A 16,275-nucleotide genomic window follows, 5' to 3' on the forward strand; every position below is an offset into this window, starting at 1 on the left:
GACAATTGCTAGTCGCAATGAGAGATCTTTCGAAAATTCCTCCCCCCTCTCGTAATCCGTCGGGGACGACCGCTTTGACGACGCGAACGTCTGAGAGCGTCGTGGAAATGTCCGGGAGAAACGTCCGCGGTCTCTCAGATATTCCTTTCAGACGGCGACTATTCTCTTTTAAACCCCCGGCAATTCGAGCTGTCCCGTCAAATAATTAAATTCGCTAAATTTAGTAGAATAATTCACTTAATTGAAATAAATAAACTAAAATTCGTGTGTAGCGTCGAAAGATTCGCCCCCTTTGTTATTTGCGCGCGACTACTTTGACGACGCGAACGTCTAACAAAAGCATCGCAGAAATGCCCGGAGGGAAGCCGGAGTCTCTCAAAAATATTTCTAATGTTTCTAGATAGCGACATGCTTTTTTCACGCAGCGACGAGCAATAATTCACGTCGTTTTGTGCATCGCCAAATGAATAATTCACTCGTCAATTAACGATAGGCAAAATAATCACGCGAAACAATGATACTCGGCTTTCACGTTGAAGTTACATCGCACTTACATCGATCTTGCACGTGAGCTAAATTAAGGTAAACTTATTTAATGTGCTAAACGCTCTTCCGGCCAAGGCTGCGTGCATGTGCGTCGAGCACGCACTCGAGTGCACCTGCGAGGCCGAGGATCCTCTCGCGAGCTCCGGTATCCCAGTTTCCAGTCCGCTCGCGAAGCGCGTCCGTTGCGAAACCTCGGCTCGCTCGCGCGCCTACGAATGTAACACCGGCGATGTAGTCGCGCACGCAATTAATTACCATTAATTACCGCACGCGTGCGCCCACCTGTCCACCTTAGAATCCGGTTTTTTTTTCGAATTTTCCGGCGACTCTTCGCGGGATACGCGAAAACTTGCTTTGTCCGTCGTTTTGCGACGACAATATATCACTTTTGAGCGCGAGGAGAAAGAGAAAAGCCCTGAATCGCCGGGAGGAGAGGAATTTCCGAAGGGGCCGGGTTTCGATTATTTATCACGGGCGAACATGACGAGCGTGCTGTATCCTGAAGTTTTAAACGCCGTCCCGCAGGACGACAGGAGCTGTCGCAGCGATGACTCCGGCGGCGAGGTCTTCCGAAACATCCCGAAGAACAGCAGCATCTTCCGTGTCTGGAAGATCGAGGTAGCTATCAATAAAGATAATTACGATGCTGATTGTGAGCGACTGTGTATGATCCTACGACATCGAAGTCTTTTTCAACGATAAAACATACGCATTGCAGTACAAAAATAATTCTATTGGAAGATTAACGTACAAAGTTTTAGGCCCAGTTTCGCCGAACGTCGCTTAACTTTGATCTCAGTTTAATTCACGTTTGTGTCTCAAGCAACAGTTGGAAGAAGGCAAAGAGCGAGGTAAGCTAAGCTTAAAGTTAAACAGCGTCGGCGAAACCGGACCTCAGAAATTCACGGGCCACAGCAATCGTCATGGATATACAAAAAATAATAGTAGTCTTCCTTACGATGGTCAGACAGGAAATTACGTCTCTTTTTTAAATGCTCCAATTAATGTTACATTTTTATTTACTTCTATTCCTAACTATTGTTTATGAACTATGTTCAGCTATCGTGTAAATGATTATTTGTCTCCTCCAACTTACATTTAATTATTTGCTCCGCGTCGCGTTTTACTCAGGCACCCAAGTAGAACAAGTTAATCACAAAAACGTCAATGTGACATTAAAACGATCAATTTTACGCCATAAAATGATCGACATCAAGATTTACTTTGCAACGACTGATTTATGACACGATGTTTCATGATATTCGCGATGTGTACAATAATATATTATTACAAATTACACGATCAGTCAGTTTATCTTGCATTACTGCAGTTTATTTTTAATGTACAATACTTAATTAGCTTCTCTGTGTAAAACAAGATCATTTTTACAACGTTCTGAGTAGGTGCTCTCGGTGGGCTATTTTGACGTCACCGCGACGCATGAAAAAATGATGAAAAAAATGACGTCATCTTGATGTTTTCGTGACCGATATGTTCTACTTGGGATATTACGTTACTCGCTTTTGTCGAGCAGGGTCTACGAGCGACGGTCGTGAGCAGCAGCAACATGGGCCTCTTCCTCTCCGAGTCGGCGTACATCGTCTACGCCGTGTCCGCAAAGGACGGCGCACTTCCTTACCCGGGCATGCCGGTATACTTTTACTTCCATTGTGTTGCGTCGCCGTGAGAGAAACCGCACACGAAAGCGCGAGCACCGCCACGCCTAATAACGAAATTCGCGCCCTCGCTCTGGCGTGATTTTACTCCTGCAGATCTACTCTTCGAGCTTGCCAGCGCTTCCCCCGCGAGGAAACTGAATTTCTCTCGCGGAGACGTTTACGTTTATTAAAGATTGGTGCTGCAATCGAAAGAAGAGAAGCCGCCGACGTTTAACAGACATGCCTGGAAAAGAAAAAACAGAGATATTTCATTTTGAAAATGTTTCTTATTGATGTAAATGCGAGAAAAGCTTATATGGTAGAAGAAAATTGTTACTGTCTTTGAAATAATGTAATCTTCTAGAAGGATGTTGGGCAAATACATGTAACGTGACGAAAAATATAAGAAAAGAACGCAAATGTCTTTGTAAGAGGATGACTGAGCGAATCTGGGTCACAAAGATTGGCATTAATGAAGACATCGGCCTGCTCCTCTTCTTTTCGCTTTCGTTCGCTTTATCATTTCGCTAATACGTGTTGCCGATTGTTCCTTCTGTAGATCAAGGACCTGAAGGACACCGCGGTGGTGCGCGCCATCCACTTCTGGATCGGCGCCAACTGCGACTCGACGGCGTCCGGCGCCGCGGCGCTCCGCGCCGCCGAGCTCGACTCGCAGACGTCGGCGATGATTTTAACGCGCGAGGCGCAGGGCCGCGAGAGCCCCCGGTTCCTCGCCTACTTCCGGCAACGGCTGATGGTGGAGAACCTGCACCAGGAGCCGCCCGGCTGCGCCCTCCACCGCGTCTCCGGCGTCGCCGTGCCGATCCTGACCGAGCTGGAGAGGGTCCACTGGGATCGCTTCAGCTGCCGCGACGTCATCCTGGTGGACGTCTGCGCAAAGTGCGTGACAGTCCGGGGCAATCGCGTACCACGCGACGCGGATAATTTTTACGTAATCGCCGCGGACGATGTCGAAATCCGCCGGTGAAAGTTCTCGCCTGCAAAAAAACAACGCACGTGCCTTCCTGAGGACTGAACAAATGATCCCTTTAACGCCTAGACGAAGTTTAGCGCGTTTAGAAAAATTATCGCGTGATCATGTCGGTTTTACCTTTTGTCTCTTTGTATATTTATGGCTTCACTTTTTAACTTCATAATGTAATGAGTAAGTTTTAATTCCTGACAAGCTTTGCGTCATTAGTACACGGTATCTTCTTTTCTATTTAGACTTTTATAAATTCTTCCGCAATAGAAAAGCGCGTTAATTCGTACAGAGGAAAGTCCTCTGTCGTAAGACAGGATTCTAACGTGAGACAGCAGGTTTTCAAATTAAATCACAAATCTTCCTTTTGCAACGATCTACCAATTAATTTTCCACTAAACAGACTTCACTCCGAGGGCAAAAAGTTCATGGTGGAATCAACAGAAGATGTCTATTAATTTAGCAGAAACCCCGCTATCTCATATTAGGAGCCGGTCTGGTAATAGGGGACTTTCCTCTATTGATAAGACGGCAGGAGTCAACTATACCACCTCGATTAGACGAAATTGGTTTTCGTCGTTTTCTCAATTTCACAAAACAATTCCATTTTCGTCTATTGATTTAATACAAATTTTGTCCCGGGTAACCACGAGTTTGACAAGAGTAGATAGTTAATCTCTCCTTGGTCCTCAGGGGTGTCGTCTTCCTGTGGCTGGGCTCGCTGTCAGATCCACTGCACAAACGTCACGCCGCCAGTCTGCTGGAGTCCCGCAAGGAGAACAACAACGGCCGTGTAGCGGTGGTCGAGGACGGCTACGAGCAGACCTTGCCCGCGGACGACAGGGAGCTCTTCAGCAGCGTGCTCGATTCCTCGGCGAGGGTGGTGGCGCCCGATCGCCAGCACCGCGTCAACCCGCCCAGCCCGATCAAGCTTTACAAGTGCAGCGAGCAGTCGGGCAAGTACAAGGTCGCCGAAGTCAAGTCCGGGCCGATTCTACGGGGCGACCTGACCTCCGGTTCCGTGTACCTGGTGGACCGGGGCGAGGCCGGCGTCTGGGCCTGGGTGGGCCGCGACGTCAACGCGCGGGAGAGACTGGAGGCCGTGAGAAACGCGCGCGGCTTCGTCAAGAAGAAGGATTACAGCGACGGCGTGCCGGTGGCCAGGACGACGGAAGGTAGAGAGAGTTGCTTTGTCGCGCGATAATACAATCTTCTCATTCGGAAGCATATTATACATTTTATTATTTGAAAATCTCTTGAGAATGCACGCCGATAAAAGGAACATCGGTATCTTAACAACGAAAGAATGTGAGTCGCCGGTAGTTGATTAACGATACAAAATTGAATTCCTTGAAAAGAACCACAAGCCGTATGGTCGAAACGTCGGATTTAAATAAATAAGCCATCTGCCGGCCTAAAGTCGTCTAACAATTCTCTTTATCAGTATCTTAATTGTAACGAAAGAAAGGAAATGGGGGAACGATCGTATGCATGTATAAAAATTGAAATCAAGCCAGTGATTGAAAAGTAAAACGGCTGAAATAGACTGACAACCTTCGGGTCGCGAGAACTTTTAGAATTTTGAGATCGTAGCGTTGACATAGCGCGGTGCAACAGTCAGGCGGAAATAAAAATGAATGAAACGAAACGAAGGTCACGAGCCGGCGGAGATGAAGGCGCTGTTGAGGGGCTGGGAGCCCTCGAAGACGAGGCCGTTGACGTTGCCGGCGAGCTTCGAGCCCGATTACATGAACGAGAGGCCCAGGATGGCGGCCGAGTGCCAGCTGGTGGACGACGGGTCCGGCGAGCGGACCCTGTGGAGGGTCGAGCTGAAGGAGGGCATGGTCCAGGTGGAGGACGACAGGGGAATCTATTACGCGGAAGCCTGCTACGTGATGCTGTACAAGTACGGACAGGGACGAAGGTGTCGAAGTATTGTACGTATGGAACTCTCGGAGCTTAGCTTGGCTCCTTTCGAAAAAGTCTGTTAAATGTAATCTGCCGTTTTTATCTTCAAATCACTACTAACTATTTAATTTGTCAATAAAGTCCGGTGAATCTTCTTTTAGTCGCGTCGACAATTGCTAAAGGAATTTAATATCGTTCGTAACTTTTTGAGCATCGCGAAAAAAATAAAAATTCCCGCAAAGATTAAACGAGCCAGGAAAAGGGGAGAATTTTTCTGTTAGCGCGTGCGATTTTGTGAAGCGTATAAATGTTGGCGTGACATTTTCATCTCGTGGCTGTTGCAGTCATCGTGGAAGATTCAAACGGGAACGACTGTGGTATTTCCAGGTTTACTGTTGGGAGGGTGTTCACTCGGTCAAACTGGATCGAGATGCGGCTTTGACAGTGGCTTGCCGTCTGTCTGAAGAGACGAACGCGCAATTGGTGAAGGCGTCCCAGGGCAGAGAACCGCCTCATCTATTGCAGATCTACGACGGGAAGCTCAAGATTCTCGCCGGACGTCACCGTGATTCTCGTAAAGCGTCTCTCTCCTGTTATTCGGCTCGATAAAAGCATAAAGAAATAATATACGCATGTTACATCAATAAATAAAAGATAACAATTAGTAAGGTGTTAATCGTGAGCTTGAAATAGTTTTGGCAACAAGAACTTTCGTCTCGAGAGAATGTCCAATTTGGATCGAAATGCAGAAAGTTGTTCGACTTGACAGACTAATTCACGGTTTGAATGTTCTTGTTTGCGCTCGTCTACTCCAGACTCACTGTGATAACATATCAAGAGAAGTTGTAACATGCATGTATTGCACGAAGAAAAAATGGAATATTTAAATTTATACGTAAAGGAAACGTTTCACGTTTTGAAGATATCACAGGGAACGCGAAGGGTGCATCTTTCCATCTTCTACAATAAAGATTCTCAATTTGTAGCGCCCAAAAAGTATCTGGTCAGAGTGTTCGGCTCAACGCCGTACACCTCGAAAGCCGTGGAACGTCCGTTACGGGCGAGCAGCCTGGACTCCAGCGCGGTGTTCATCCTCTTCTCCGGCGCGCCGATCGTCTGGTGCGGCGGCAAGAGCACCGGCGACGCGAGACAGACGTCGCGACGCCTCGCGCCCAGAAACGCGCCCCTCGTTGCTGAGGGTAAGGAGAGCGACGACTTCTGGACCGAGCTAGGAGGTAACTGATGAACCGAGCAAAAACTATGAAGCGGCTCGAGCATCTCTAAGATCACGCTTGGCGTCACAATCGTCGTTGCTTTTTGTGCTCCTCAGGCAGAGGCGCCTACGGCACGGAGACCGAAGAGATCGGCGAGGAGCTGGATAAGCACCTGTTTCAATGCCGCACCGAGAACGGCCTCTTCGTGGGCGAGCAGATCCTTGGATTCCGACAGAACTCTCTGATACCGGAAGCTGTCTGGCTGCTGGACGCCGGCAGTGTAATCTGGATATGGATAGGCAAGTTCTCCAGCCCGAGGACGCTGCAAGAGTGCGTCGAAGACGCCACTATATACCTCTACACTCATCCCGCTGGTCGAAATCGCAACACGGCCATTTCCGTGATCAAACAAGGTGAGTTCCAGGCAATGCAAAGTCGAAAAGATTTGTTCTGACGATCAACGATGTCTTCCCTAGCAAGTTTCGAGTAAAAATCAGTCTTTTTTTTTCAAGATCTTTCTTCCGCGAAAGATCCTTAAAATATATTTCATACTTTTTGCTTTGTCCACAAGTCGATTTTACTTTTGTCGCTTCTCAGGCTTAGAGCCAGCCACTTTTATCGGACTGTTTGACAATTGGAATCATAATCTGCTGAGGGATTACAAGCCGTTCGACATATTCTGCGCCCTGCTGGAGGACAGAGATCAATCGACGAGGACGCAGACGACCTCGAAGGCCACCACGGACTTCGACAATTACATCAAGTACCCGCCGATGGTGCTGAAAAGCGAGCCGGAGAACCTGCCGGCCGGCGTGGACGTCAGACGCAAGGAAATGCACCTGACCTACGACAATTTCATCGCGATCTTCAAAATGGAGCCCGCGGAGTTCGAGAAATTACCGACCTGGAAGAAACAGCGCCTCAAGCAAGCCGCCGGGCTCTTCTAATTTTTCCTTGCTTACTTTGATCCCAATCTAAATATTATTCCCTCCCTTTTCGGAGTCAGAATTTAGAAATGATACACTTGTCCTTGCGCAATCCCGGTAATACCTTTATTACAAACATTGAACCGATTTATAATCAACGAGCATTGCTTGGAAAAAATTTTCATTATTATTTGAAGCTTACGTAGAACGCTAGATTAATTAACGGGGTTTCATGAGGACGTGTCCATCGCTTCGGACACAATCGCGCGCACAGTCTCCTCTTCCACGACGATCGGTTGTACTGTCTTCGTGAGCACCGACGTCGTGCCGGACTTGTAACGATAGCTGAACTGCCGCTCGCCCTTCACGCAGGCGGTGTCGTACGGCCGCAAGTACTCGACGTTGTTCTTGCGAATGACGCAGAGATCCACGTTGGATCCCGACGCAAGATCGTTGAACACGCCCGCGCGAATGGCGTCCGCCACCAGCCGCTTCGCGTCCTCTTCCTAAAAAGGCATCCAGTTTTCGACTTAAGAACACGTAGCTTTTGATATACGAAATAGTTTTAGTGCATTATTTAATATAAAAAGATAAATCGAAATTAAATTAATGCATACACAGGTATAAGTACGTTAACATCAACACACGAATCGATAGATTATAACGCGACAAGTTTCTCACTGTTTACACACACAGTTAAAATAAACTTTATTTTAGACTCTAGATTTGTCGCGCACATTCATTCGTGTACTCGGCTGCCTCCGCAGTCGAAGTCTCAAAGGAGCCAGCGATTATTCTAGATTATCACTGACGAAAAAGCGCTCCTCACCTCCATGTCGGGCTTCCATCTGCTCTCGAAGACCGCCATAGCGGCCAGCGAGCCAGAACCCATGGTGGTGTACTTCAGCTTCTCGGTCGAGCCGTGCGGATAAATGCAGTACAACTGGGGCCCGTCGAGGTCGTGACCGCCCAGGATGAGCGCGGCGCCGATGTGACCCTGATAACGGAACAGCATCTGCTTTATCAGAGTATTGGCGGTGCACACGGGCACGACGCGGCCGGTATTCAGGCGATGCAGCTCCAATTGGCTGGCTATCATCTCGGTGGTCATCTCGGTGTCGGCCGCTGTGCCGGCGCCGCAACAGCTGAAAATCATTTGCGTTCCTCTCAGTGTGTCGCCCGTGAAACCGAGGGACGGAGCACCAAGCAACGTAATACGCTCGCGACTGAATTTATTATGCAAATCGAACCCGAGCTATCGATTGAGCGCACTTCGAGTGGCGTCGGGTCAGCCGTTGTTGAGATCCGAAAATCAGAGGGTCCGTCAACTCGCGTAAACTACAAGCTACGCTTATACACAGTGTATTCAAAAAGTTCCAGGACTGGTCGCACACAGATCAAACAACGCCATGTATTGACTCCTATTTAATATCAAGCTTCTACATAGTCTCCCGCCAATTCGATACAACGCTTGGAACGAGTCTTCAGGTCCATCATCGCCTTCTGGAACGCCTCCACTGGAATACTGTTCAGTTCCTTTGTCACCGCCTTTTCAATCGCCTCTACTGACTCATATCGGTGTCCCTTCATCTTCAATTTTAGCTTGGGAAACAAAAAATAGTCTGGGGGGACAGATCAGGTGAGTACGCAGGGTGGTTGATGCTCACAACTTGCCTTTTCATCAAACACTCCTGTACAACAATGGACCTGTGAGCCGGTGCATTGTCATGCAACAGCCACCACTCTCTGCTCTCCAACACTTTCGGCCTCACACGCCGCATTCGTTTTAAAAGTCGTTCCAAAACTCACCTGATCTGTCCCCCCAGACTATTTTTTGTTTCCAAGCTAAAATTGAAGATGAAGGGACACCGATATGAGTCAGTAGAGGCGATTGAAAAGGTGGTGACAAACTGAACAGTATTCCAGTGGAGGCGTTCCAGAAGGCGATGATGGACCTGAAGACTCGTTCCAAGCGTTGTATCGAATTGGCGGGAGACTATATAGAAGCTTGATATTAAAGAGGAGTCAATACATGGCGTTGTTTGATCTGTGTGCGACCAGTCCTGGAACTTTTTGAATACACTGTGTACTTGACGCGAGACACTACCGTGTCTCGTGGTGTCATGTGTGACTGGAGGATAAGTACGACACAAGTCGTAAGCTATTACGTTGCTTCGTGCTGCGGGCCGAACTTGTGACAATGGGACGCTGCGACACGCACTACATATTAGGAGCGAGATAATGGATCTTCAGGCTGTACTTGTCGGCCACGATGGTGTCCTCGGTGGCTCGCGTGTCGCCGCCGAGGATAACGCCGTCCTTGTACACGATGCCAGCGATGGTGGTGCCAGTCTTGACCGCCTTCGGAGCGGCGAAGCCCTTCTTGACCAAGGCATTGTTCCTGCGCGAAACAAGCAAAACGTGAGCAGGATCGACGTGTCCGAAGTTAATTGAAAAAATCGAGTATACAAGAAAACCAAAGTGACCAAAGACGGTCGATGTTTTCAAGATACACGTTAAAACGGTGGTAACGAATCTTGATCATTGTTTCGCAGGACTTTTTTTTTAGAACGTTAGAAATCGTTCATTAATTTGATACTTGTATTAAGTAGGAATTGTTCGCGTTGTTACAGAAAATTGCAGAAGGCAGCAGCTCGCGCATTTACCGTCGCCTTCACGTCTCCGAAATTCTGTCTTGGAAATTGTTCTTTCGCAAAAACGGGAGATTGGGAAAATAATCTGCACACGACAGTTATACCGCGAGAACTCGTTGCAAAACCGACGTGTGACACAGCAGTATAGAGGTTAGCTGGAACAACTCCGGATTATTCTCGGAGCGAAACATCTACGAGAACCGAAGACAAACCCTCACCTTTGGCAGAGATCGAAGGAGAAACCCGGCAGTGGGACTTCCGGCGCGAGGAGCGTAGTCATGATTTGTCCCGGGTGTCAAATAATATCAGCGATCAAAAGTGACACAGCCGCAACACCACTGACCACTGACTACGCTGGCGGTCAACTTTGTCTTATCACGAGTCCGTTCTTTTTAAAGCCTCGTCTACATAGAAGCAGAGAGAAACCTGAGAGCGGCCACCCCGGCCTTTTACTCGACACCGTTTTCGCTCGGCCGATTCCAGCGCCTTGCGCCCATTTTCATTCTTGCAACTATTCCGCTACACCCATTTTCAAGCACTGCCGATAAAGTCGCCATTTGGCGCGTGTCCGGTTCTGCGCCCATTTTTCAAGCGAGTAAAGTTCGTATCAGACTACGGATTGAGATTGAGATTAGATTGAAATTTGACCAATTAGAGTCAAGCCCGTATCAGACTACGGATTGGGATTGGGATTAGATTGAAATTTAACCAATCACAGTAAAATTTACTAATCTCAAGTTCAGTAACTTTTACTCTGATTGGTCAAATTTCAATCTAATCCCAATCCGTAGTCTGATACGGGCTTTACTAAACTTGAGATTAGTAAACTTAAAGCCCGTATCAGACTACGGATTGAGATTGGGATTAGACTGAAATTTGACCAATCGCAGTAAAGTTTACTAATCTCGAGTTTAGTAACCTTTACTCTAATTGGTCAAATTTCAATCTAATCCCAATCTCAATCCGTAGTCTGATACGGGCTTTATGCAGCGCTCACTTTTGGTTGGGTTCCGTGCTGAATGAATGAAATGTCGCCAACACGAGAGTGTTATTGATCTTTCGTAACGGGAGTAATCGTTGACGTTAAACTAATAGCGTTTTCGATTTTCTGACTCGACCCGACCCCGAGTCAAAAAAGTTTGATCAAAAGTAAGATTTTTACAGAAATTGTGGTTCAAATCTTGCTTTTGATCAAACTTTTCTGACTCGGAGTCAGGTCGAGTCAGAAAATCGAAAACGCTATAAAAGTTGATGTAAAAAAAACGGATGTTAAACTCCTGTGCTTTTTAGAAAAAAAGATTCAAGTCGCTGATTGGTTCCTACATTTGGATCCAACGAAGAGCTGAAGCACAGAACCAATCCTGTTGAAGTATCACCGAGCCGGTTCCTCCGCTCAGCGCAGCCATTTGTCGTCACCATTCTGGGGACAACAAAAGAATCTTCCTCGCATTCTGCAATTCTGCAACGAGAGACGCGGACAAATGTATATTATAAAAAAAAACAAATTATATTTGCGCAATATGATGCTTGCGCGCTTGTACACCCTCGCGCATCAACTTGTCAGTCGCCAGGTTGACTTGGCGCAAACTACGTTGAGCGCAGAGCGAGTTGAAATGAAACATGGCGGCGAATAAGCGGGAAAGCTCACGCGAGGTCAGCGCGCGGCCAGATCGACCGGAGGGATCATGCACGCTTTCCTCAAGACCGGGAAGCTGGGCGCTCCGGCGGAGGCCAAGAAACCCTCGACTTCCCGGGCCAAGGACGACAGGAAGAACCTGACGCCATGGGTGGAGAAATAGTGAGTGCGCGCCAACCGGCGGGATTAACCTCTCGCCGACCTTCGCGCGAGAGAACCATCCGCTCGGCCCTTCGTCCTTTTCCCCGGGAGCTTCTCCCTCGGCCCGTATTCTGAGTCCTCTTTTATCGACGAAAGCACCTCCGACGCGCCTACGATGCGTGGAGTAAGCCTGGCGTAAGGAGTAAGAGAGAACCATAACCTTTAGCTTTTGGCGTGAGGAGATACAGGCGTACTTTTCACAAGATTTTCACGCTGACCGATGGCGTCCCGACTCGCCGAGAGTAAGCGCGGGAGCTCAAGTAGGAGTGAGAAATAAAATTGACTTACGATTCACCATTTTTCAGAAAGATACAAGATTTGCAAGTTGGGCTACCTACGTCTCGCCTTGTCACCCACATTGGCGTGTTCCTATATATTGTTTAGTTTTAGATAGGGGTCTTACTTGAAAGTTTATTAAAATTGATTTGTTTCCTTACTCCTTGGCTTTCTCCACGCATTGTAGACGATGCATAAAAGTAGTTCGCAGCCAATGAGAACACTCGTTGGCCACTTTTAGAGGCGCCTTTATCGATCAAAGGGTCCCGAATACGGACCTTTGTGTCTAGAAATTATCGCCGAGGGAAGGAACTGAGGATGTTAATATTCTTGTATTTCGTTCGCAGCCGACCGAAAAGCGTCGACGACATTGTGGAGCAGACGGAGGTGGTGAACGTGATACGGCAGGCCATGGAGCACGGGGATTTTCCCAACATGCTGTTCTACGGGCCGCCGGGCACCGGCAAGACCAGCATCATCCACGCGGCCGCGAGGCAGATGTTCGGCAGCATCTACAAAGAGAGGATACTGGAGCTCAACGCCTCCGACGACAGGGGCATTCAGGTTGTGAGGGACAAGATCAAGTCCTTTGCGCTGCGCAAGGCCAATCCTAACGGGCCGGAGTGAGTTGAAACTTGTCTTCGCCCCAGTGACTCAATCGTCCTTTTCTCTGGCATGAACTCGTGAAAAGTGAATTTTGGCATTTGTTAATGAAATTTGTCACTTTTTGTGAGTTGACGCTGGAGAAAAAGGATTTATGATCGAGCCCCAGAACCGGGACTAGACATTTGGCGCTCGAGGCAAGAGAAAAAAGTGCGCCCCTTGGTTACAAAAATATTTCTTTCGTGGCGTATAAAATATAAAGATAATTTTAGTTAGTTTCATTTATTATATTAATATAGGAAAGTCCCCTGTTATGAGACAGGATTCTAATACAGGATAGCGGGGTTTCTGTTAAATTAATAAGCGTCATCGGTTGATTCTACCATGGATTTATTACCTTTGGAGTAAAATCTGTTTAGTGGAGAATTCATTGTTAGATCGTATAATCGTTGCGAGAAAATATTTGCGATTGAATTTGGATTTTGAAAAAACCTGCTGTCTCGTATTAGAATCCTATCTCATAATAGAGGACTTTCCTCTATTAATTTTATTACAACATCTGACTGTCGTGTGTCCAGGTATATAAAAATTTGTATTGCTATTTTTGCGCTCCGAATCTTTTATACGAGGCAAGTGCCTCGTTCGCCTCGCCCTGGTCCCGGCTCTGCTTAACGCTTTTGCTACGAAAGGCCGTTGCCTCTGATGTTCTATTAGCGAGTGATATAAATGTAATTTGCTTGTATCGAGACATCGGAGATTATCGGCGATCGATGCCAATGATGAACCAGTAAAAGGTCTGACGGCTGCGGAAACGCGGTGCGAAGGATTGTTCGAGACAATGGCACATCTTGTTGTTATCAGGAGGTCTAGTGAAGCGTTCTAGGTGCCTCTTATTAGCAACAGCACAGAAAGATGCTTGAAGTGCTCAAACGGGACAGAAAGAACTATGAGACTGGTGAATTTCTGAGAAGCACGAGCAAACAGTTTCACTTTTCAAATATTTGCGTGAGTCGCGCGGAAAGATATTGTCAGTTGTATTTCTCCCAGAGGGGAATTTAATTAAATTTTACACTTGTATTAACCTTATTTCACATTGTGATGTTGGCGTCTTAATGACTTTAATTTTTAAATTTATTGCGAAATCAATTTTTCGCAATAAATGTAAAAATTGCAATCATTTAGACACTAAAACGTCCTGTCTTGGCTATTATATTCTTTATTACTTTATACTTGTGATAATTCAGTTTTGAATGTGTTTCACGAACGAATTTATTTCGCGGACGGGTTACAGGAATTGTACGATTAAATCTGACGCAAACACTTGAAAACTGATTGTCTCGAACGTCTTTCGCGCCGTACTGCAGCCAGTGATCAAAACGGCACAATCTGAGGCATAATATAATTGTTAATTAAGACTTAAAGATGGAACGATGAAATAGAATAACGAAGGTATTGTTTTATATCTACAGCGGGAGAAAATGTCCGCCATTCAAGATCATCATACTGGACGAGGCGGACAGTATGACCGGCGCCGCGCAAACGGCGCTCCGTCGAATCATAGAGAAAGAGTCGCACAGCACGCGCTTCTGCTTGGTGTGCAATTACCTGTCGCGGATCATCAAGCCGATAGCGTCGCGCTGCACCAAATTCCGGTTCAAGCCGCTGAGCGACGAGAAGAGTATCGCCAGGCTCGAGTACATATGCAACGAGGAAAATCTAAAGGCCGACAGGAAGGTCTTGGAGAGGATCGTCGAGGCGTCGGGCGGCGATCTGAGACAGGCCGTCATGTGCCTGCAATCGATCACGCGACTAAAGGGAAAGGAGTACGAGATCACCGTGGACGACGCGCTCGACGTTATCGGGGTAAATCTATGGGAGAGTCCTCTATTACAAGCAGAGTTGTAAACCGAACCGAACCATTGAAGTGTATCCGCTCCGAGAGAACGGATCAAAATTTCAATTATAAAATCGTTCCGATCCGGAGCGAACCATTTTTGATTATGATTTCAAACGCTCCGGTTTTGAACCGGAGCATGAAAAACCGGTTTTGGAGCGGTTTCTTTATCTAAAAAGGATTTAATTTATTTAAAAAGATTTACCACGTTTGAATCTTTGCTACATAGCTGGAAAGGTGGTAAATGTGCAAATTTCACCAGTTCGGTTCGATTTGCACACACACATTCCAAGTTCTAAATAATTTACTTCATTCATTCGGTTTTCGGGGCGGTTTTTAAACTCGAACCGGTTCAAAACCGCTCCAAAGAACGTATTTATGCTCCGGTTTACAATCTTATTCGCTCCGGTTCGGTTTACGTCCCAAGTTCCAAATAATTTACTCCGTAAATTCATCCGGTTTTCGGAGCGGTTTTTAAATTCCAACCGGTTCAAAACCGCTCCAAAGAACGTATTTTTGCTCCGGTTTACAACCCTGATTACAAGACACGTTTCTAATGTGAGATAGCAGGTTTTCAACGCCGAAATTCAATCGCAAATCTTTCGCAACGATTACACGATCTAGCTATGAGTTTTCCACCACACAGATTTCGCTCCAAGGGCAATAAATTCATGGTGGAATTAACCGATGATGTCCATCAATTTAACAGAAGCCCCGCTATCTCGCAACAGGGGACTTTCCTCTACGTTCTCGTAAAAAGATTCTGATGAAATGGAATCGTTTCGAATTGTGCTATGCATTTGTCGTTTCAGTTGGTTCCCGACGATCAAATTAATGCGCTGTGGGAGGCTTGTAACAAGAGGAAATACATTGATATGCAGAAGTTACTTGAGAATTTGCTACTTGAAGGATATCCGGGTTCGCAGGTATCGCGTTCGTTGTTTTTGTAATCTGAAAAATGTTTTCAATAATGACAGTACTTTTAGCGCGCGTTAATTGGATGAAATTTATTTAATTTTCGTTACGTTGGATTTTAGGTAATTGAACAATTGAACGAGAAAATTATCTTCTCCGACGAACTTACTGACAAACAAAAAGCGATTATTGGCGATGTACTTGGGGTAAGTATTTTTTTTTACTTTTTTTACATATACGCCAAAAGAACAATGTAAACTGAATGTAACTGAGGAAAATTTTCCTCTTTAGAAATGTGATTTCAGATTAACAGAAGGAAGCGACGAGTATCTGCAGCTTCTAAACTTGTTTTCTACTATCTTGATGGCGTTGAAGTCTTAAAGAAACTTCACTCGCCTCAGTGTTGTATTTATATTTGTAGATTTACAGTATGAATAATATAAGGATTTTATATATTTTCGTGAAATCAGGATAACCGAGACTGTAATTGGTCAGTTCAGTGAGGCACATAAGAAGTGACCAATCGTAGAAGACTAGTCACTGCTACGACTGAGACTTGCATTGTAGACCCCACATCACGGTAGTATTGATTTATTTATTAACTTTTTAAGTTCTTACTAGACAACACAAGCGCGCGCTTTGCGCGCGTCATTTGCTCTATCTAAAAATTGGCATGGTTTGACAGCTGCAAATAACACGACTGAAGCATGTCGTATCGCACAAGCGAGACAGCCAATCGGCATCTCGGAGAAGCGACAATACTTCGAGACTTTCGACTATCGACTTAACACTTTTTTTTACATAGGAGAATACAGGATAGAATATAAAAATGAAGAATATTAAGATATTAACAAATATTAAA

At 46.2% G+C, this 16,275-nt stretch overlaps 3 protein-coding genes across 3 annotated transcripts; 2 read left to right on the plus strand and 1 right to left on the minus strand.

The window, feature by feature from the left end:
- The first annotated feature begins 258 nt into the window (after positions 1-258).
- LOC105567479 (villin-1) lies at positions 259-7,388 on the plus strand. The gene is made up of 9 exons (XM_012022381.1): positions 259-1,164; positions 2,081-2,197; positions 2,764-3,104; positions 3,880-4,361; positions 4,840-5,123; positions 5,482-5,668; positions 6,081-6,329; positions 6,425-6,721; positions 6,906-7,388. Exons 1-9 carry the CDS (start codon positions 1,027-1,029, stop codon positions 7,253-7,255), a joined length of 2,445 nt encoding a protein of 814 aa, XP_011877771.1. The 5' UTR covers positions 259-1,026; the 3' UTR covers positions 7,256-7,388.
- Positions 7,339-10,298, minus strand: LOC105567478 (proteasome subunit beta type-7). The gene is made up of 4 exons (XM_012022380.1): positions 10,107-10,298; positions 9,456-9,635; positions 8,064-8,379; positions 7,339-7,740 (listed from the first exon to the last, which is right to left on the minus strand). The coding sequence occupies exons 1-4, from the start codon at positions 10,166-10,168 to the stop codon at positions 7,465-7,467; spliced, it is 834 nt and encodes a 277-aa protein (XP_011877770.1). The 5' UTR covers positions 10,169-10,298; the 3' UTR covers positions 7,339-7,464.
- Positions 10,299-11,477: 1,179 nt separating this feature from the next.
- On the plus strand, positions 11,478-15,868 carry LOC105567480 (replication factor C subunit 4). The gene is made up of 6 exons (XM_012022382.1): positions 11,478-11,686; positions 12,349-12,624; positions 14,074-14,467; positions 15,311-15,424; positions 15,536-15,619; positions 15,705-15,868. The coding sequence occupies exons 1-6, from the start codon at positions 11,574-11,576 to the stop codon at positions 15,792-15,794; spliced, it is 1,071 nt and encodes a 356-aa protein (XP_011877772.1). The 5' UTR covers positions 11,478-11,573; the 3' UTR covers positions 15,795-15,868.
- Positions 15,869-16,275: the final 407 nt, after the last annotated feature.

Source organism: Vollenhovia emeryi, unplaced genomic scaffold (assembly GCF_000949405.1).
Source record: "Vollenhovia emeryi isolate VEMERY1.0 unplaced genomic scaffold, V.emery_V1.0 DF939137.1, whole genome shotgun sequence".
Classification (NCBI taxonomy): domain Eukaryota; kingdom Metazoa; phylum Arthropoda; class Insecta; order Hymenoptera; family Formicidae; genus Vollenhovia; species Vollenhovia emeryi.